General features: G+C 41.0%; 1 protein-coding gene across 1 annotated transcript in view; it reads left to right on the plus strand.

Annotated features, from left to right (window-relative positions):
- DNAAF9 (dynein axonemal assembly factor 9) overlaps nucleotides 1-23,284 on the plus strand; it is an 84,625-nt gene that overhangs the window by 42,987 nt on the left and 18,354 nt on the right. Inside the window, exons 21-28 of the mRNA XM_074865425.1 lie at nucleotides 2,519-2,622; nucleotides 6,040-6,186; nucleotides 10,516-10,604; nucleotides 10,838-10,936; nucleotides 11,201-11,318; nucleotides 16,554-16,642; nucleotides 17,953-18,111; nucleotides 23,150-23,275. Of these exons, the coding sequence (XP_074721526.1) occupies nucleotides 2,519-2,622; nucleotides 6,040-6,186; nucleotides 10,516-10,604; nucleotides 10,838-10,936; nucleotides 11,201-11,318; nucleotides 16,554-16,642; nucleotides 17,953-18,111; nucleotides 23,150-23,275 (931 nt within the window). The remainder of the gene's footprint in view (nucleotides 1-2,518; nucleotides 2,623-6,039; nucleotides 6,187-10,515; nucleotides 10,605-10,837; nucleotides 10,937-11,200; nucleotides 11,319-16,553; nucleotides 16,643-17,952; nucleotides 18,112-23,149; nucleotides 23,276-23,284) is intronic.

Here is a 23,284-nt window from a genome sequence, read left to right on the forward strand (position 1 = left end):
TTTTTGGGGAGATTTGTGAAGTTAAATGTTTTGATAACTCTCGGGATGGAGAGTTGTAAGTAGGTGGTATAAGGACTATTATGTAACACGTCAACGAGCGAGATATTTTCTTAGGTGTCAAGTGAAAATGAACTTGATCTCGTTCCCGTTCATGTACACTGCAAGACAGTTTGCTGTGCTCTAATTTGGGCTCTACTGAGGTTGCAACTATGTCATCTGGCAAGACTAGGTGCAAAAGGTGCTGTCGGGCACTCATCTTCTCTCTGTCACTTGTGTCTTACTGTAATAAGGTATACATTTATGGCTAAAATGCATCAAAAAACAAAGAACTATTAAACCTTTCCCTCTGTATGCTAATACATCTGCTGTGTTACGGATTTTTGTAGGATGAACTGAGTCAATCAGTCTTGCCAATTAAACTCTCTTCTGTGATTAATCACTTGTGGAAAATATACAAGTAGTATATCAAGTTGTTCTTGATGTAATTCACTGACTTCCACATTGAAAGAAGCTGGTTTAGTTTGGATTAATTGATACTTGTTTTGGCTTGTTTTTCTGTTTCAAAAGAACATCTCTGATTTCCTTTCTTTCCCCATTAACCCATTCTCTGTGAAGTGCAATATTCTGAGAGATTTGACAGAAATGTACTTCAAGAGATGTATTTTGCATTCTTCTTCCTCGACCACTCAATAGAAGGCACATACCTGTGCCATGGGTTGGAGTTTGTGAACGCTGGAAGCATCAGCAATGAACATTTTATATGTAAACTGTTAAACCTGTAACTATGTATCGGTCTCTATTCTACTCGCTCTGAATTTGGACCTTGAATTTGTGACTGTAGTGTTTCCCAGTTTAACAGTAGCTGTCTCTCCAGTGCAATTTTTGTGTTAACTGGAAGCTTGTCTAAAACAGGTATGTTCAGAGTTAGCAGAGCCTGTATGTTTTTTAAGTAGCTGTTGAAATCGTGTATCTAGTTACGGCAATTTGATTTCATATCAAGCTCTTTTTTATTAAAACGAAGCCTTAACCCTGAACAGTTTTGAAGTTGCCATTTCAAGAGGAAAATGTCTTAGTTTCTTCATTATTTCTTCCAAGCATTGATAGATTGGGCTAGATGTGCAGTCAGTTTGGCTGTATGTTCTAGTTATTTTGCTACTTGGCTTTGCATTTTTTGAAACAGAACTCTTGAGTAATGCCAGTTTTTTCCTTTTTATCTTTCTATTTTTTTGTTTCCTTTAAGAAAATACTTAACCTTTCTCTTTTGCTGACTCACATGCTTCCCTGTATGGGATGTGATCCCACTTTTAATGCGTGGTCCAGCACTGGTAGCAGGCGTCCAGCTGGCAGCCCCTGCTCAGTCATTTTTTCATGGCTTTCTTATGACTGTTGGAAATTAGCTTTTTGCTGATGTCAGTTACTAGCGCTTTGGTGGAATTTTGTTTTTATCCATTATACCATCTAGCCTTGCTGTTTTTCATTTTCCAGCTGCTTTCCCTGGTCGTGCAGGTTTGTTAAGAACCAAAGTGTCTGTAAGATGGCAAGAAAAACGGGGATAGAATGAACGCCATGACTCTCTTGGCTGTCACTAGATTGTTAGCTTCCAGGGAAATTGCTAGCACAGTAACAGTTGTCTCTATGTGCAAAAGAAAATGCAAGTCTGCAGGTAAAGGGCTTTTCTGTTTTAAACTTTGTCTTGGTCAGGAAGCAGAAAAAAACCATGTTGTATTATATATTTTTTTATTTACTGTCTGCATGGTATCTGTGAGTATATTGACGTTTTGCTGAAAATCTGACCAACTTGTTAGAGTGTTTAAATTTTCAGTTGTTTTGGAGGTAAGCTTTTTTTTAAGTTCTTCTTTTGTCAGTTTTACATTTCTGGAAGTTTGCAATTCAACATGATGGAAATTTTTTTGCCTTTAAAAAAAAAAAAGCCACAGAATATTTACGATAAGTGGGCTCCAGGGAATAAGATTAAGTCAAATGCAATTATAGTCGTGATTCCTGCCCTTGAGAGTGAGATCCAGTAAAGATCGAATGGTTGTGCTCTGAATGTTGTCTAGATACCATCCCAAATCTTTACTCAAATGTACTGCATGTTAAATATAACAAAACTCTGTAAGAACATAGAGCCATTTCACAGAATCACAGAATCATTCAGGTTGGAAAAGCCCCTCGGCATCATCAAGTCCAACCCTCAGCCCGACTCTACAAAGTTCTCCCCTACCCCACATCCCCCAACAGCTCATCCAAACGGCCCTTAAACACACCCAGGGATGGGGACTCCACCCCTCCCTGGGCAGCCTATTCCACTCTCTGACCACTCTTGCTGGGAAACATTTTTTCCTCATGTCCAGTCTGAACCTCCCCTGTTGCAGTTTAAAGCCGTTCCCTCTTGTTCTGTCACTAATTCCTTGTGAGAAGAGACCAGCACCAACCTCTCTACAATGTCCTTTCGTTTGTCACATGATGCTGAGATATTCATATATACCTAATAGAATTTTTTTCTTTCAAATTCTAGGCAAATTGTACTTCTTTTCAGATGGCATTCTCTTTTCTGATCCCCACCATGGCAGCATTTCCATTTCAAAGAACCATATGAGTTCCATTTCTCTCTATGATGGGGTGAGTACTTTGTTTGTTCCTGCTGTCATAAACTTTTTCCCAATTTTTAACAATACTTCTGTAGGGTACTAGTACAAAATTTTTCTTGCAGTTGCAGTTTTACAAGTGTGTGCATAAAGCTGTAATAACTGATGCAAATCTCTGTGCTTTTGGTATTGGTTAGCTTAACCAATTACTGATTAGCTAAACTATAAGGAGGAGAGAATTTTGTATTAGACTGAGTTATCAGTGTGGTCTTTAATAGTGTGGAAAATTGGTTTTTATTAAAAGAAAAATTGCAGAACATAGCATTCATAAAACATCTAGCAGCCTTAAGTGATGGACAGAGAAAAGTTTGAGGCATTGTGAAGTCGTATGGTGTATTGGAGGGTGGAATGCTGCTTTCTATTCAAAATATATTTAACTTCCAGTCAAATGTTCGTGGCAGTGTACTACTTATGTCTGGAGAGGTCACGAGCAGTGTCTGCCTACTGTCACAGGGTGTTGTGTTACTGACAGGTGAAGGGAATGACTGGTTCATGTTTCCCAAGCTGAGAAGTGAGAAAGAAAGGCGTGTTGCATGTAATTACACATATTCTGAGTAATTACAGTAAAAGACACAATGCCAGGCGTAGACTTTTGCCATTCCTGTGATGAGTTTGTATCACTTCGATTGCCCAACTTCCCACACTAATAGTTTGGTCTTCTGGCTTAGTGGGAATTAAGAGTTAGTTTAATGATAGCAACTCAGCTTTTTTTTTTTTTTTTTTCCTCTTTAAGGCAGGCACGCTGAGTTAACTATCACTTTTTCAGAATGGAAAAGAGATTATTTTGGTTGTTTATTGTTTCCTAAGTACTGGGGGGGGGGGGGGGGGGAAATCTGTTTCCTTTAGTTTCTATTTTCTTCAGGTACAGTATTACACATTTGTTTGGTGACCTCCAGAAAGCATTGTGTTGCTATGATTTCATCATATAATGGAGGAAACCAGTAAAATACAATAAAAGTGTGTGATTCAATTGAGATGAAAACACAACAGTGAAGAGAATCTTACCTTAGCTGCCTTTTCTTCTATATCATATTGATTGCCCCTTGGTAGTTTCAGAAGCTATTTTAACACTGACCTTCCTTCTATTGTTTGAGTCAAGACACTCACTTTCATGAAAGCAGCTATTTATGGGACCTGGCTATCATTCTTGAACTGATGCCAGATTTTTGTGTAAAGCTAAACTTTGACAGAGAGCATTTTATTGTTCAACTGACTTGGCATAATACAAGGGTGGAGAGCTTAAAACGTTAAGAAGAGACAGAAGAAGGGTAATTGTTAGTATGCTTTTTCTGAAAGTTATTGCAACAACGGTATTGATGGAAAAGAAAGGATAATTTATTGCTAGGATTAAAGTAAAAGACACAAATAATCTAAGTGATGCAAAGTACAGTTACTTATCAGCTCTATCACGACACCTGCTAGATGCTTCTCTTTTTAACTTGAAAACATCTGCACTTCTGCCTCCAGCACGTGCTGCAGGCTTCTCTCTTCTGAGAAGCTGGGCACCTGACTGCCACCTAAGCTCCTGAAGTCCTTGAGGCTCACAGACATCGAGTACATGGAGGACAGGGTAGATTCCTCACAAAACTGTATGATGAAGGTCTAAAGCAGAAACCATCCCAATCTTAGCAGAGTCAAAGACAAATCCCCCATTTCATAAGGCAGCACTATTCTAGCTTACTACCAGCCATCCTGGGAGTAAAAGAAAACCCAACCAGCTACACGGCCACCCAGTCTCCAGACTTTCTTCTGTAGCTGTTCAGTGTCTCAATAAACTGTATCATCTTTTTATTTTCTGTATAGAAGTCTTTACTGTACAGAGCTTAAGATAACTATGTGCTTGGTTTTAAGGTTTTATTTAAGACCAAATATTTTAGCTTATAAGTACCTGAATCCAACATTTATTTTGGCCATTAATCAATCGAACAAATATTACTAAGTAATCCTTCAATCTCACTACATTAACATCTTGTAAAACTTTGAACTGGATTCATTTAACCTAATGTCTGTGGGGATTATTGCTGGTTCTTTTCAGCTTTTTTCCATTTGTGGAACCCTAAACATTTTCCAGGAGGAGGAGCATGTTTTGTTGGACACTTCACATGCAGATTGCAGCATGTATGAGTTGGCCTTTTAGTTGCTTCTCATGAAATCTGTAAGCTATCCTGTAGTAATCAGGATTGCGGACCATGTTCCAAAAATCATTTTCTCTTAAGAGAAATTGTTCTCTTTTAGGAGAACATTTTTGTATGTTCTTCAGTAACCTCAATGACTTTGAGAGGATTACTTTTATAATTAATCCCTCAGTCAGCAAAGGACGGGGATTCTGCTTGCAAATGTCTCTGAATTGATACTGATTCTTGTATAAGTTTCCCCAAATTGAGGTTTTTCTTGAAAATAGTAAGTAGAGTTCTTTGCCTGCTTCTCCTGTTGAAAGGGAGATAGGGTTCAAATCAGAAATTGAGTACTATCCAAGTAACGGAATCCTCATTTTCCAGGGATGTTTCATGCTGCTGAATTGTACTGTTTTACTAATACTTTGGTGTGAAAAGAGTTAGAAGTCAGAGCTTGAGCATAAAACACTTCAGCATCTGGCCAAGTTGTACGTAAATAAGTATCTTGAAATCCAGAAAACAAAGGGTCAGTGGTGTTTTATTAGAACAAGAATTGGACAACCTGAGTTAGTGTTACTGAGGGAGACCGATGTTGAGCTTCCTGTTGGTGAAGACATAATTCAGGCGAAGAAGCGATAGATTTAGTAGAACTTGTGCTCATTAAAGAATCTGAGAGAAACAGGACACTTCCAACATGCGAGTGACCTACACTTTAAATTACAGGTCTGATAGTTGTATCTAATTGCAGCATGGCTCCTTTCAGGTCAAAAACTCAAGAGCATGGTATAAAAAAAAATTTTGCAATAGCACCATGCTGTCCTTCTAATCTTTTTAGCTGACATTGAATTCATTCTTCCAGGGTATCTGTGTCAGAGGAGATGTGTGGGTATAGATGAAGGTGACTTTGTCATGAAGCTTTAGCAGAGGAAGGGGCTAAAGGTCTAGTTTTTTGTGTAGGGAAAAGAGTAGATACTGAATTGCAAGCTTTCCTTTTCAAGACAAGACAGGGCTTAGGTGATTAGAACAATCTCAGATGCTTTCTTTAAAGCTTATCACACCTCTAATAGCTGCAAAGTAGAAACTGAGGAGTACTCTTAAGTGGCTGCAGTTGATCCTTCTGCTCCATACCTGCGCTGTGCAAGCTAATGAACATTCAGATCTTCATGCGTGCCTAGCTATGACTAATAGTTCTCTTCTGGTCTCTGCTATTTAATGTATTAAGCCTTTTTTCACTTTCAATGACTCTTAATTATTTGTCCTGTTTCTTCCTTTTCTAGGATTCAACCAGTATTGTTGCTGCTCTCTTTATAGACGTCAAAAGTTCCTTGCTTGCTCATCTACCAATTGAATTCCATACCCAAGACAACCTTTTGATGATTGCACTTTTCCCCAAAACAAAGATTTATAAAGCTTTTTATTCACAGGTAAAGTAAAAAAAAGTTTGGTTTGGGTGGGGGGGAAAGCACACAGTTATTCTTTGTGTTTCAGATGAGAGGCAAGGATGAATTTGTTGATGTCTGTCTTAACTAATTAAATTTGGAAAGAAGGGGTTTATTTCTTGAGTTAGTTGAGCCACTAAAGCTTGTCACCTGGTAAGTAAATACAGGAAAGGTTAAAGTTCAAGGTCTTTCTTGCATCAGTCTTCACAAGTGAAACCTTTTCCTATATCTCAGTGAACAAGCACTGTTTATAAAGGAGAAGGGGCAGTTAATACTGAGGGAGCATCAAGTTAGGAAGAATGTTGAAAACCTGTTCTACAAAGCTGGATGGGATTCACAGAGGGTGTGATTTTTTTTTTTTTTTTTTTGAGGCTGCTTATCTATTATATAAAATTGGGGTGTTGCAGGAGGAAGGACTTTTACAGATAGCTCTGTCAGTAGTGGCAGGTAACATAACAAGGGGCAGTAACCACAGATTGCAGCTTTGAAGATTCAGACTGAACATTAGTAGGAGGTTGGTGCAGTGACTGGAGCAGGACACCCAGAGAGTGAATTTCCACATGGAAGATTTTTGAAAACTTGACTGAATAAAGTCATGGCTGAGCTGATCTTAATGCCAGCAATAGTCCTGCTTTGAGCAGGAGGTGGGTCTGGAGACCTCCAGAAGCTCTCTTCCAACCAGAAACTCTGATTCTCTGGGTGATCTATGGCATCTGCCTCACAAACTCGAAATTGTTGTGGAGTGGACTGCCCTGCCATGGAGACCTTCCCAGGAGAATTATTGCTCCTGATCTTAGGAACAAATCGCACCTCGATGAGTGGGTTCAGTTTTGGGCCCCTCCCTACAAAAAGGCCATTGAATGACTCGAGCGTGTCCAGAGAAGGGCAACGGAGCTGGTGCAGGGTCTGGAGCACAGGTCTGATGGGGAGCGGCTGAGGGAACTGGGGGGGTTTAGTCTGGAGCAGAGGAGGCTGAGGGGAGACCTCATGGCCCTCTACAACTGCCTGAAAGGAGGGTGCAGAGAGGGGGGGTGAGTCTCTTTAACCAAGTAACAAGCGCCAGGACAAGAGAGAATGGCCTCAAGCTGCGCCAGGGAAGGTTTAGATTAGATATTAGGAAGGATTTCTTTACAGAAGGGGTTGTTGGGTGTTGGAATGGGCTGCCCAGGGAGGTGGTGGAGTCCCCATCCCTGGAGGTGTTTAAGAGTAGAGTTGACATAGCGCTGAGGGATCTGGTGTAGTTGGGAACTGTCAATGTTAGGTTAATGGTTGGACTGGATGATCTTCAAGGTCTTTTCCAACCCAGATGATTCTGTGATTCTGTGAACTTGCATGTGTGAGAAACTTTAACTTATGCATGCATTTCTAGTGATTGTGTTGCTCGTTAAGTTTAATGTTCACCATGTGCTTTCAGTTTGTCTTCTGAAGCCAGTGAGTGCTCTAAAAGCTTGTTTTCTAGTAGTTGCATTTTAAATGTAGCACTGGTGTATAATTGGCTACAGCAATTGTATGTAGTGGCAGAGGTTCTATTGTGTTTTTTTGTGGTTAGACACATTTGGATCGTGATTGTTAGGGAAGTTTTGTTAAAGTCTTTAAGTGTCCCATATGGCGTTGTATTATTCTCTGAGTAGATTGGCTTCATGCATTGTAATGCAGAGGCTTTTAATAAACAAAACTTTATAACAATAGCACTTTTGAGGAAACGAGCCTGGAGATTTTAGGACTTCACAAGGGTTTTAGTATGTGATCATAACACTGGACTGGAAAAGACCACCTAGCTCAGTGAGTAGTCCCCACTGGTAATATTAATGTTACCATAAAAATTCTCCTCCTTTTATCTTAAGTTTTTAGATTCTTCCCACTGTTCTGCTATTTGAGTGGTTGGGAATATTTTGTTCGGGTTTGAATTTTCAGCCTATTTTATTAGGTCTCCTTTTATATCTGTTTTTTTTTTTTTTTTTTTTCTTTTCTTTTGCTCTAACAGTGGACATCCTTGAGGTATTCAAAAATTTCAGACCTGTTCTTTCTGGCTTATCTGGCCTAATAAAATAAAACCAGATCCTTTTTAATCTATCTTTTTATGAAGTTCTCTTCTGATAATTGTAATACTTTTCTTTTGATCTGTTTTTTGGCTGTAGATATCCAAACTGTGTGTAGTATCAGAAATGAGGGTATTTGGTTCTTGTACAGAGGCAATAATGGTTCTCTCTCGTGAAAATGTTCAGAGGTACCTTGGTTTGTCTTTACTTTCCATTTGAATTAATAGATCATGCTCATTTTTTGAGAAACTCCTTCAGGTCTGTTCTCTTTTGCTACCCACTGATATTCCATCTGAATCTAGAAATGTTTCTGTGCTCATTCTTGCTTTCATACGTAGCTTCCTCCTATTTTTCTTTCTGTTTCTTCTGTACTTACAGTTAGATCTGTTTTTCTATGAAGCATCTCAGTGCTGTGTAGACTGGCTCCCAACTTAGTTCCCTAAAATGCTGTCAATTCACTTCAGTCTATGCCAAACTCATCGCAAAGGGTGTCTCGGGACATTCCCTAAGCAACTCTGCTGATGAATTTCCCCAGCCTTCTGCTGCTTTTTTTTTTTTTTTTGATGCTATTTATTCTGGTCTTCCTTTGAGTTAGCTTTTTACTGTACAGTTCTACACTGAGGTTCAGTTTCTGCAGTTTAAGTTTCTCGTCTGGCACCATAGCAGTTGCTTTGCTCGAGTTCAAGTAGATGAAACATGTCTTTTGTCTTGAAGATGTTATCTCATGAATGAAAACTATTCATGAGATCAAGTGTACCTGACTGTGTAAGCCATGGAAACATATTACTGTGTTTTGTTAGTATTTACCTTCAGGTATTTATTGATTTCCTCCACTATTTTTTCTACAAGTCTGCATGCCACTGAAGTTGTACAGGCATAGTAGTCATTCTACAGACCTGTAGTTACAACAATTCACTAAAATGTACTAGTTTTACTCTTTTACAATCATATGACATACCACCTCGCTCACTGGACCTATGCTTTAATTATTCCAAGCCTCCCTGAAATATGGCAATTGGCCTTTCCTCCAAATCTCAGTGTATTAAATTCCATGTAACTGAGACAGTTGCAAGATTTTGAGCACACAGAACTGGAATGTGGTTTGCAGATCCTGTGAAGACAGGATGGTACCTTTCACGTCCTCACTGGAATTGGTAGGGGAGGAAAATTTGCTTAGGCTTTGGGTTGTATTGATTTCCTCTGTTTTTTTTTTTCATCTTCTCTAATGCCATAGCAGCTCTTTTTTTAAACGTTCATTAAGTTATACAAAAAGGACCGATTTATTTCCATTGAGTTCTGTCTCAGTCTGACCTGTGTTTTCACTTTGTGCCTAGCCCTTCGACTTCTAAAGAACACAATTTTCTGTTGACCCATCCTTCTTTCCATCCCTTGTAGGCATTTTCCTTAGTCTCTTATACGTGTTTTGAAGTGGTTATTTGTTTGGTTGCATGGATCCTTCTACATAAGCAATATTGTCTTAATATCAAAAGTTTATTTTATTTTGATGGTTTTTATCTCAGTACCCTTGTGTTTAGGATGCCGATTTGTTAATGGAAAGCAGTCTTTCCCCCCCAGTTGTTTTGTCTTGCAGCAAATTATTGTGAAAAATGACAATGGCTGTTGCCTTTACTTATTAAAAGAAGGGAAATACCGAACACTTAAATGACTCTGTGATTCATCTGAATCTGATTTCTAGGTTCAGAGTGCCATTCATATTAATGTGACTTGGCTAGAGCAGTAGGATGCGAGCCAAAACACTGTTCCCTAGAGAAACAAAGGGCTCTCTTTTCTTTTACAAAGGAACAGAGTTTTTCTTAAATTTCTAGAAATGATTGCTGCAATCTTACCTCATGAAAATTACAGTACTACTTCAAGGAGACTTATATTAATTCAGTTCCTGCTGTAGAGCAGTTGCACTATTAATACCTAGCATTTTTCAGTGAAGCATGCTATGACTAAAAGAATCACGTGAATGGTGCTCCTACTTAGGTGGGTAAATTTTTCTCCTAGGATTTTTTTCCCCAGCTATGAAGATGGGGGGAAAACTAGACTGTTTCAGTAAAGTCTCTTCTAAAAGCATTGCAGTCTAGCCAAAGAGAAGCTTACAAAATCTGATCTGTGGAGACTTTCTCCATATTTTGAATTCTTGCAGCAAAACCAGTGTTGTGAAATGTTTAATAGCTAGTTATAAATGCATGTAACTTATTAGGTGAACAAAACCAGTTCCTAAAGAAATTTTGTAAAATAATGATGCTTATGTTCTGGTTTGTTCCAGGTTTTCTCTTCGTGGCAAAACCACACAAACTCAGGATTATCTTTAAGGGTTGTCCAGGAAGAATTCCTGTCTGTGGAACAAAAGAGACTGTAAGTTCATGTCACCTACTCTGGTGCAATTATACATTAACTGTGTGCTACAATCAGGAAAATACTTCTGCCCTTTAAAGATCTTGATAATGATTCAAAAAGGGATTTTTGTATTTTTAGTGCAACGCTCACTTTTTTTTTTTTTGGTACTAGTTAATATGTAGCCATCTGGTTTACAGAAGATAAATTTCTAGGTTTCTTCTTTAACCATTTAATTAATTTGCTTGTTTTAGGCATTCCAGTGTTCAGAAGCTGTTTAATGCTGTGTCTTCTCCTTCTGGGGAAAGATGCAGGGAGCTGAAAATATCTGCTGCCCTTCCAGAATTAGAGAGGTGAGAAATTATTTTAGTTTTCAAGGAATCAATTTTGTCAGAAATAATACAAAAATATGTTGATATATGTAATAATCATCTAAAAATCACTTATTGAATAGCTGTCTTCACACTAGGTGTTTTTATTCTGAGGTGAATTATTTCCTCTCTAGGAAGCCTCTTTTTGACCTTGTAACAATCTTATTTTAGTAATTTCCCAACTATTTATATCAATGAAATCTTTTGGTCTTGACTGTAAGAAAATAAAACTTCTATTTTTGACAGGTTTGTGCAACATTTTACAGTCAGCAGTGTCAGTCACGAGCCAATAATGAGAGCACATCTTCCTGTTTTATTGCAACAGTCAGAAATTATTCCTGATAGCAAAGCAGAAAGTGATAAGGTAAGGAAGCAACTCAACAATACTTCCTACCCCTAACAATATTTAGCAAATATTCTGTCTGGCATTGGTTCTGTTGCAGGGAATGTAGTAAAGTACTGATGTGTGTTTAGCCATGCTCTCTGCCTCCTTCTTCAGTGCCACCAGTTCACACTGAACTTGCTTCAAGTCTGTTTCTTGGAATAAATTGCTCTGCCCTGTTTTCCTGATTACATTACTTAAATTTTTTTTCATTTAAACAGTCTTTTAAAAGTGCTAATGGCCCTTCAGCCTGATAAAACAGAGGCAGAAAATGAGGCAGAGATCTTCAAGTGAGCAGTTTTCTCTAATGTCCAGAGAGAGTTAGCCCTAAAGCAGTTGCTTGTTTTTATGAATTACTGAATAATTTAACTGAATTGTTCTCTGGAACATAAAAGTCCTTTAAATAGCATAGAGGTAGCACGTGATATTTAACATTTGCTGATATTATCTGTAGAACACTCGGTTCTCTATAGGGGCAGTGACAATTGTCAAACTGAAGGAGTGCTTTAAATAGCATTTTCAGGGAAAATATTTCCTTGTAACTTTCCAGCATTTGAAATCTGCACTAAGCAAGAAAGTCAAAGCAGCAGGAATATAGTCTTTCTCTTTGAATATTGCAATATGGTGGCAGACTTATTTCCTGGGATCTAGTTCAGAGACCATACTGACACTTAAGTATTAATTATTTTAAAACTTTTGTAAGGGTTTATTATGATTTTAACGTTGGTTTACCTGTCTCTCTGTATGTTTAAAAAAAGAAAAATCTTTTTGCAATGTTCGTACCAAATTTCTCTGAAATACTCTGAATTTTCTGAGTTGCTTCTCTTTATTATGAATACTCACTTGCTGTGAGCATCCTGAGTGATTTTGAGGATAGGATACAAATAATCTGCCGATGGCTATCTTCAAATATCATGTAGTTAGAAACAGGAAGAGGTAATTTGTCTGCTAGTAACAGGGTGATATGCAGGGTGATGACTGGTTATCAGATGTAATGGTCCAGTGAAACCATACTTAATGTCTCAAATGTTCAGTAAAGAACTTTGGTGAAGGAAACGGTTTCTGTGGAAACACCAGGAATGTGCAGGTAATGGCAGGGAGATGCAGTGAGATGAGGGGCTCCTGCGGAGGTGGGACCACACTTTTCTGGGGCTGAACCTCCCTATCTTGAGCGACTCCTCCATGAAGAGTCAATAGAGAAGCCCTTTTCATGACGCACACGCCAAAAGGAAATGTCAGACAACGGTCACACCTGCAGGGAGGGGGGGAGTAACTCCTCAGCGACCCCCAAGCCCACCGACCCATTTCCAGAGGAATCTGAAGGTACAAACTACACGTGCACCAAAGCAAGGAGAATTCTAGAAGCATGAACTGCGCGTGATGCCTAATTAGCCTAATGAGCCCAAGTGCCCATCCGAAGGAGGGGCAAGGAATTACAAAAGGACACGAGTCAAAGCCCCGGGTGGCTGTGTCCCACCAGAACTGGACCCCTGGGCTGGCTGGACCAATGCTGGAACCAGGACTAGTGAAATCTTCCTTTTGCCTTTCTCTCTTGTTCCCTTTTTCTCTCCTTTCCCTCTCATTCTCTATCCCTGTATCCCTGTGTATAAGGCAAGGTTTGTCGGAGCATGTTTAAGATTTGTTGGGACATGTTTAAATCTTGTCCAGTTTGTTGTAAGGTTTGTCAGTGTATGTGGTTTGAGGTTTATCGCTTGTTGCAGAAGTTGCAAGGCTTACTGACAAAGTTTCATGCCATTATCTGTTGTGACTAAATAAAAATTGAATTTTGTGAATTGAAGAATCCTTGGTGGGGTGAATCCTGACCTGGGAATTGGTGAATCTGAGTCGTGGTCCCGAGAATTTGGGATGTCACGTTTTAATTGGCGTAGTTGGCAGGATTCCCTGAGTCAAGGAGGATTCAGTTGGAATACGCATTCTCTATCTGATAAACACGGATGAGGAGAATCAGGAAGTGGCCCCTCAGCTATAAGCCAGGAGAGGGTTGAGCAGTGGCAAGCACTGACTGCCTGGGAAATGTCAGTGCTTGACTGCTCCCTGATTTCTGAAAAATTAAAAGTGTGCCTTACCCTACCAGGGGTGATACGGACTCACAATAGTTGGCATGATCCTAAATCAGTGGCAGAAAGGACAGTATTAGCAAAAGAGCAAAAACGGAGGCCAGGAAAAGGAAAGGCACCGACATGTGGGGCATTGGGAGCCGCTCTGATGGCAGCCCAGCAGTATAGGGGTGTACGTGAACCTGCTGAGGGAGAAAACGTAAAACCTCTCCAAGATTTAGTGAAGAAACTGCAAAATCAATTGGTGGAAGAAAGGACTAAAAGGGAGAGGGCAGAGACCCTGTTAGATATGCAGTGCGAGGTGAATCGCCAACCTCATACCGATCTGCTTGACTCAAAAGATCAGGAAAAAGTGCTGAGGGAGACACTTGAGCGGAGCAGAGCGGGAGACTCCAATTCCGAAAGTGAAACTGGATTTTCCTCCCTAGCAAAGAGGGCGGAATGGGAATCCCAAAATCCCAAACCACTTTATGCTTTAGAGGATCTGGAAAATAATGCGGTATTGTGCCCTTTGATAAAACCTGAAATAATAGGTGCTGGGGAGGGAAATGCAGAGGCTGTGACAAAACAGATACTTTGCTCAGCCTTGGACTTGTCTAAGTTTCAGGAAGAGTTTAGCTGCTTTGTGAAGGAGACTGAGACTGGGTACATGTGGAGGGTGTCGTTAACAGGGGACAGCGGTTGGATCTGTTTAAGGAGGGTCACAGAAAACAACCAAGGGGATTTAATGATCGCTTTCCCCCTCGGCCCCCTTAAAACACCCATCAAATTTTTAGTAGACACCGGGGCTCAAATGTTATCACTTCGCAGTGGTATAGTTACTGATAGGAAGCAGAGTTGGGTTACAGATGGTTTTGGAGGCTCTAAACCACAGCCAACTGCTTGGTGAAATGTTGGTTACCTGGGAATGAAACTGCAGCCGGGGCATCTTGCAACTCCCCGGTGTGGCTGGTCCAAAAATGGCGATTAACAGTTGATTTATCGGTGCCTGAATGTCCATCCAGGTCCTTCAGCAGTGGCAGTGCCTGGTGTGGCCGGGCTGGGTGTAGCCCTGCGGGAGGGCGCCCACCAGGTCTGGGACGTGGGGGATGTTTTCTTCATGGTCCCTTTGCAGGAAGCAAACAGAGATCGCTTTGCTCTCCCATGGGAAGGCATCCAATTTACATTCACACGTCTTCCCCAGGGATATTGGCACTCCTTGACAGTTGCTCACTATGCATTGGCTCAAGAGCTCCCCAAAACCATGCCCAGAGAAGGGGTTATGATATCTGGAACCCCCCTCTCCTGTGGGAGTCACTAAGGAAGAAGCAGTAAGGAAGCGGAATATGCAGTTAGATCATTATTGCTGCACCACACAGATACAGGAGGGAACACCCAAAGTGCTCCAAAGACAAGATCCACCCTCTGATCACCCTGACACAGCACCTTCTCCCTCATGCATAAAACCTGCTCCTCCGTTCTAGCCCAGTCTTAAAAACGTGTGGTTCACTGCTGCATCTTCTAGGAGAGAGGGGAAAGTGTGGAAGTATCAAAGCCCTGCACGTTGATTCAGGGGGCAGAATGGTGACAGAAGGGGAAGAAAGTACTCAGGTGGGGGAGTTGGTCCCTGTATGGAATGTATTTATAAAGGAAACAGAGAAATGGGAGCACTACTTAGAGTGGTTGCCCAAAAAGCGAGGTCACTCAGGGAGCAAAGATTTATTTAAAGAGGCAGTGAGCAGGATGGTCCGTAACCAGGGAACTGTGCAGCACCAGTGTTTCAGCATGTGGCTTATGTCGCACTCGATTAGGAGAGCATAACCCTCTCAAGGATCAACCCCTGCACTTAAGGACTTTCTTATGGGCTGAGGGAATCGAAAAAGGGATTCCCTGGGATTTAATAGTCTGTATGCCTACTGTGGCCTTGGAAAGCTCATTCGAGTGTGGAAAGCCACTGACGCACAGGAGAAGGATCACTGAATTCCTACCCAGTGAATTGTCCCATCCTATTAATCATTGTTTGTCTTTATTGCAATATTTTGCAGGTTTTCAGCAGCTCACCATGGGATTTATGTTTTGGCTGTTGAATGGGTCATTATGTGTATTGTTTGTCTGATTTTATTAGGCCTGTTTTGTTCTTTCCTAGGGAGAATACAGGGAAGGGGTTAAGGCGATGGTTTAGCTACCTGCCCACACCCAAATTGATTCAATTACATAACAGGAGCCACTTTACTGCTGGGGTGGTCCAGGAGTGAGCACACCCCATACTACCATCAAGGAAATGGAGTAGCAGAGCGAACTAAGGGAGTTCTGAAGCAAACCCTGCCACCCCATGAACCAGGATGGCCGCAACGAGTGCCAGACGTGGTGGCAAAAGTAAATAGCTGCTGGGGGGTAAACAGAACCCCTAGGCTGACTGCATTTTGCCCAAAGCCCCCCTCCCTACTTCCAGGAAGATCCAAAACACCTGCTCCTCTACCCTGGGCAATCTGTTTTGGTAGATTTACCTCTTGTAGGGGAAGTAGCTGTGACATCAAAAACCCCTTTGAATTTCTATGCATGGGTGACAACTGATGCACATGGAAAAGACCATCAGATCCCCACGTGATGGATAATACCCTCATTTTAACTTTCATATGCTCTATACTTCTGCTTTATGACACCAGGGTGGCATAATTTCTTAACCTAGAGCGCTCTTTGTGTTTGACAAGACTGTTTGATGTACACCATCCCTTTTTGAACCATTTTGCTCAAATACTGTTCTATGTTGTCGAATGTACCCTGGTCATCATAGGAAACGTAACCTATTTGGTGTTTCTTGTGGTGTTTTATCTGACTTTTGCATTAATACTTACACTGCAGACTAGATTTTAATGTAAAAGTTTTGATAATACTGTTTGCTGTATTTATTAATTATCCTTTCACAGTATTTAAGGTATGAAAACCAAGAGAACACATCTTTCTATAACTACTCATATCTGTAACTGCATAAACACAGTTACAGTTCTACGCTATCTTGCTGTTTCTGTGGTTAGTGTCACTTAATTTTGCGTTTAGACTTAAGATTTTATCAAGATAGAAGCCTTATGTGTGTGCAATTGTTGTAGCTCATTTCTAGTCTTCAGGTTGTCCCACTTCTTACCTGTTCCCTGTGTTTTAGGTGGTTATCACCATTATAACGGGTCTCCCAGGATGTCGCTGCAGCGATCTGTGCTCTTTTCTTGTCACTTTTAACAAGGAGTGTGGAAGGTTCGTACAGTTCTGGTTTTACAGTCCAAAGCAGTGGTCGTACTAATCACCAAAGATCTACTCGGCGTGAAGGACATGAGTCTGTCAATGTTTCACTTCATTTATTTATTTATTTTTATATCCCAGTTTCTAATTTGTAAACAAATGTGTTATAAGAATAAATTCAATAAATATTATGAGGCCCTGTAACTAGTTCTACATAACACACCATAGGGTTAGGGTACATTACTTCAGTTCTGTTATTCCAGGTATCTCATTCAACTGTGTTTATGCTAGGTAGGTTTGCCCTTAGATTTTAGACATTTAGACAAGAACAATAGTGCAGAAGATTTCATTGTTGATATTCCATATTAAGAATAGCACAGGTATCACTGTAGATCTGTCACGTGTGTCTGGAACAATCACTGATGCTACAGTTAAGAATAATCTTAGAAGGGCCAAATGAATCCTGCCTTAAGCAAGTATGGATGTCATCGCAACTTGAAGGAAATGGGTGAAGAGCTTCCGTTTGTTGACTTGTGGTAGCGAGTCTAAACTGCATTTTTATTGGAGAAAAGACTATACTAATAATCCTTGTGACAGCATTGTTTTTAATCTGACCTGGTTTCTATTCTACGATAGCAGGAGATATATTCATGACATCTATTATATGGCAGTAAGATAAATCTACTGTAGGAATTTGCCATTCTCTGTCATGATATAGCTTCTGGAATATCAAAAAAAGAAATCCTTTTAAATCTTGCAGCCAAACATCTTAGCATTTAATCTTAGCAATGTTCTGGACTGGTTTCTTGTATTACTTTTAACTCACTGTCTTGATATTAGCGAGTTGATTCAGAACAGTTTTGTGGTTCTGTTTTTAAGGCAAACATATAAGGTGACTTTTGAATGTTCTATAATAATACATTTCATCATGTTTTCCTGCAAATGTCATTGTTACTCTTTATTTTTGCAGTGAAGTATTTTCATGCCCAGAGTCTTTTGAATTGGATTCATAAAATTTTTGTTTACTGCATCACTAGCAAAGATCAGAATTACTCATATGATGTGCTGCTTTGAAGAAGCTGTTGAACATTGTTTTATTAAAAAACATCAACAAACCCTCACAAAACCTTTTGGCAGTAATGTAAAGAATGTGCTTATGCTGGAAATGATAGAAGGCCAAGTAAATTGCTCTTTCCCATGTGGTATGAGAGATGTGGAATCTTAGGGCTTGTCAAATTTATATTTGGTCTGCTGGTTCAAAATAAAAAGAAAACAAATATTATGTCATAGAACATTAACTTCTTTCCTTGTTTTCTGTTGTTTAGGTGGATAGTTTATCGGCAAACTCTGGATAGTCCTGAGTGTTTCAGTGCAACCCACTTCCAGCGTTACCTCTCCAGTGTCCTGGAGGCTCAGCAAAACCACACTGTCCGTCAGTCCACTTATGCTAAAAAGAACAAGCGTCTCTTAGTGGTCTTGCAAGGGTAAATGTTTGAAACTGTTTGAACTGTTGCACGGAACAAGGGATTTTCTGTTCCCTTCCCATTTCTAAGGCATTTTAAAATTTTCCCATCCCTCTGAAGCAGTCAAATTTCTGTGCTAAATTCTGTTTTAGGTATTTTGTTTTACGTTCTGTGAGTTGTTTTACATATGCACTAAACTCAGCTTTTCTACAATCTGTTAATTTTATTGCTTGTTAACTCCATTGGAAAAAAGGTGTCCATAGTTTTCCTTCAATCATTTGGAAGGAATGACTACATTCGGTGGCTCTTCCCTTTTTAGGAGATTGACTGTGATTTGTGGCTTCTCAAAAGAAGTTTTCCTGCCCTTTCCAGCTGTGTCTTAGACTGTTGTTAAATGGCACTTTATTTATTGGTGTGGCACTGTGTGGTTTGGTTTTGGTTTTTGTTCCGCCCTCCCCAGAGGTCCTAGATAGAGGTACTTGCCCTTCAAAGCTGGTGAGACTTCATGCTGGTTATCTGTCTTTAAAGCCTGCTGGAGTGCTGGCTGTCTGTCTTTAAAGCCATAGATTTAGGTGAGGGTGATAGAGCAGAGAGATCTTGAGATTTTGTTGCAAGTTGCACTCCAGAGCTTCAGGTAAATATTACTGAATATTACCTGCTATAGCATTATCTTAATATTTAGAGGGAGTGTTACATGTTGTAGTCCCTGTTAATACACAAGTGAATTATTGCTTCTTTTTCCCAACAGACCTGTATTTTACTGATAACAAAACAAAAAAAATATGGAGTAAATGCACAAACTTACAGAATGCTGAAAAGCACGTTAGCTGATTACTTGCCCTACCTTTCCTATATAATTTTCTTTGAAAGTCTGCTAAAATGCTGAAATGGTTTTGATGAAAAATGGGGGTAGAGCACCTCCCTATTTCTTTCAGACGAAGATCTATTGTCTTTAAGGCATTAGATGAGCACATTTTGGTAAATTTTAATTTGAGTTGCTGCAGAATACAACTTAAATTTAGGAAGTGTGATATGGTGTGACATAAAGACTATAATTATACCTCTCAAGGGCTTACAATACCTAGAACTTTTGAAAGACCAGTGAGTGCTAGAGAATCTTTAATAAATAAATTCATAGTTTCCAGAATTAAATGGTCCATTCAGTTTGCAGGATTTTTTTCCTCTAAGTAGAAACTTAAAAGTGTAAGCTACTGTGACTTTTACTGAAGTTTTTAAACAGAGAACAGGTGTGCCACAGTAAGCATAAGAACCACTCTTTGCTTTTCTGCAACTATTTAGCATCTTGGTGTGCACAGATGCTTGCTTTTCCTTTGCACTTCTAGTAGTCCTTGCTTTGATTCTTTGGCAGTATTAGCTACAAAAAATGTGACACAAACTTTCAAAGTTCCAGCTGATAAAAAGATAAGAGAGGCAATATTGTACGTGAGTTGCGATCCAAATAAATATTTGTGCAGTTTTTGCACATCGCTTCTTATATGGTATGTTCTGAGCCTCTGTAGTTCAGAACGAGCGGCTCCATAAAGAGCTCACAGGCTCTTGTCCTGCTGGGGGACTTCAGCCACCTCGACATCTGCTACAAAAGTAGCACAGTGAGCTGTAGGCGATCCAGGAGACTCCTGGAATGCTTTGAGAATGATTTCTGAAGCCAAGTAATAGACAAGCCTACTAGAGGGGATGTGATACTGGACCTGATGGTCACCAACACAAGTGAGCTAATTGGTGGTGTCAAGACTGGAGGCAGCCTGGGCTGCAGTGGTCACGCACTGGTGGAGTTCGCAGTCCTGAGGGATATTGGGCAGGCAAAGAGTAAAGTAAGGACCCTGAATTTTAGGAAAGCAAACTTCCAGCTGTTCAAGGAATTAGCAGGACCCCCTGGGAAACTGCCCTCAGGGACAAGGGAGCAGACCAGAGCTGACAGAACTTTAAAGACGCTTTCAATAAAGTGTAAGAGCTCTCGATCCCCAGGTGTAAGGAATCAGGAAAGGAAGGCAGGAGACTGGCTTGACTGAGACAAGACCTGCTGGTCAAACCGGAGGGCAAGAAGGAGATGCACAGGCAGTGGAAGCAGGGACAGGTATTCTGGGAAGACTATAGGGACTCTGCCTGGTTGTGTAGGGATGGAGTCAGGAAGGCCAAGGCACAGCAGGAGCTGAACTTGGTAAGAGATGCAAAGAACCATAAGAAGGGCTCTACAAGTATGTCAGCCAGAAAAGGAAGGTCAAAGACAGTGAACCCCTGTCAATGAGCAAGACTGGCAAACTGGTAACAACAAATGAGGAGAAGGCTGAGGTATTTGGCAACTTTTTTGCCTCAGTCTTCACTGGCTACCTCTCTTCCCACACTTCTCAAGTGGATGGACCGCAATGGAGGGACTGGGGGAGCAAAGTCCCTCCCACTGTAAGAGAAGATCATGTTCATGACCACTTGAGGAACCTGAATATACATAAGTCTATGGGACTTGATGAGATGCTTCCCAGAGTCCTGAGGGAATTGGCTGATGTAGTTGCCAAGCCACTCTCCAGGATATTTGAAAAGTCATAGCAGTCAGGCGAGGTCACCAGTGACTGGAAAAGGGGAAACATTGCACCCATTTTTATAAAGGGTAGAAAGAAGGACCCTGGGACCTACCGACCTGTCAGCCTCACCTCTGTGCCTGGGAGGATCATGGAAAGGATCCTCCTAGAAGCTGTGCTAAGACACATGGAGGACAGGGAGGTGATTCGAGACAGCCAGCATGGCTTCACCGAGGGCAAGTCCTGCCTGACCAACATCGTGGCCTTCTAACATGGAGTGACTACATCAGTGGACAAGGGCAGAGCTACGGATGTTGGATATTGAGACTTCTGTAAGGCCTTTAACACAGTCCCCCACAACATCCTTCTCTCTAAATTGGACAGATATGGATTTGATGGTTGGACTGTTGGGTGGATGAGGAATTGGTTGGATGGTCACATCCAGAGGGTAGTGGTCCATAGCTCAATGTCCAGATAGAGATTGGTGACAAGTGGTGTCCCTCAGGGGCTCGTACTGGGACTGGTACTGTTTAATATCTTCATCAATGGCATGGACAGTGGGATCAAGTGCACTCTCAGCAAGTTTGCTGACGACACCAAGCTGTGTGGTGGAGGGAAGGGATCCATCCAGAGCGACCTGGACAGGCTGGAGAGGTGGGACGTGTAAACCTCATGGAGTTCAACAAGGCCAAAGGCAAAGTCCTGCTCGTCGGGGCAGTACAGGCTGGGGAATGGAGTTGAGAGCAGCCTGACAGAGAAGGACTTGGGGGCACTGATGGATGAAACATGGGACAGCAATGTGTGCTGGCAGCCCAGAAAGCCAACCGTGTGCTGGGCTGCACCCAGAGCAGTGTGGGCAGCAGGGCGAGGGGGGGGATTCTCCCCCTCTGCTCCGCTCTCGTCAGACCCCCCTGCAGTGCTGGGTCCAGCTCTGGGGGCACCAACATCAGAAGGACACGGACCTGCTCGAGCAGGGCCAGAGGAGGCAACGAAGATGCTCGGGGGGCTGGAGCACCCCCCTGTGAGGACAGGCTGAGAGAGTTGGGGGGGTTCAGCTTGGAGAAGGCTCCAGGGAGACCTTAGAGCGGCCTCCCGGAACTGGAAGGGGCTACAGGAAGCGGGGGAGGGATAGGACGAGGGGTAACGGTTTTAAACTGACAGAGGGGAGATTTAGATGAGATGTAAGGCAGAAATTGTTCCCTGTGAGGGTGGTGAGGCCCTGGCACAGGTTGCCCAGAGAAGCTGTGGCTGCCCCCTCCCTGGAAGGGTTCAAGGCCAGGTTGGACGGGGCTTTGGGCAACCTGGGCTAGTGGAAGGTGTCCCTGCCTGTGGCAGGGGGGTGGGACTGAATGATCTTTAAGGTCCTTTCCAACCCAAACTATTCTATGATTCTGTGATTATGACCTCTGAAACTACTAGCTGAAAGCAGGCTGTCAGAAATATGCTCTTCACTTGATACAGCAGGTGATATTGAAGCAAGACTGATTAACATGTTTCAGATAAATACCAGTTTTCTTGTGGAATAAATGTGAATACTCTGAGCCGTCTCTGTTTGACATTTCCATCTCAAGTGTAGCATTTGAGAACAAGTATCAGCTGCAGTATGTTTGCCCACTCTGTTTCTGAGTCATTAGCGGTTACATAAACTAGCCTGAGGGAAGTGCTACCCTAACCTGGCTGGAATGGTTTTGATTCCCAGGCTACCAAGTGTTCATCTTTTTCACTAAGAGCATAAATATGGAGCTTAGGATTTTCTTAATTATGGTCATTCTGATAGTGCTAAAAAGCATATTTTTTTCCATGTTAAAGTCAGATACTGACTGAGTGGTATAAAGTCCAGTGACGTGCAAAATAACCGATATTCTGGTAGCAGCACTGGCTTCAGGAACAGCTAATTACAGGTTTTCCGTTCTGCCTAGGTAGTTGAGTGTTGGTGTAGACAGCTGTAAAGTAGCTGGAGTTCTCTAAATAGTCCATCAACTTGATAACTGACAGTACAGTTTTGAGAGAAGATTGTAACTGACTGAGAAATAAATGCTTCAAGTAAAAACTCAAGTTCACCTAAACTTTATCATACAGAAATATAATGCATCAATGGCTGGAGTACTGATAAAAAACAGATGAATTAATTATAGAAGCACGCTTAAATTGGAGTGCTGATAAGTGAGAGGTGTTGCTTTTTAATTTCTTTTTTTTTACTTGAATCGTATTTGGTGTTTAATATGCTTGGCAGTAGGCATAACATATTTGTATTACATTGTCCTTTTTGTGCTTACTGAAAGCCAGACTTGTTGTTCAGTGCAAAATTTATACTACTTTTCTCTGTAGTTGTCAATAATTTATTTCTAATGTTACTTGGAGTCGGCTTAATTTGTCTGGATTTGCCAACTTTTGAACTGCTTTATAACTCTTTTGGTAGGCTTTTTTAGAAATCTAACCTTCTTGCAAATAATTGATTTCTTACTAGATGTTGAGATGTGTCATTCTGTTTCTCTGAAACCATATTCCATTTTGTTTTCTTACAGATATACTGATGTCATTGATGTCGTGCAGGCTCTGCAAACTCATCCTGACCCAGATGTGAAGTCGTCTTTCATCATTGGAGCAGTTAATACTTGTGTAGAGCCTCTGAGTTGCTATATGGAACATAGGTATACTTT

Source organism: Strix uralensis, chromosome 4 (genome assembly GCF_047716275.1).
Source record: "Strix uralensis isolate ZFMK-TIS-50842 chromosome 4, bStrUra1, whole genome shotgun sequence".
Classification (NCBI taxonomy): domain Eukaryota; kingdom Metazoa; phylum Chordata; class Aves; order Strigiformes; family Strigidae; genus Strix; species Strix uralensis.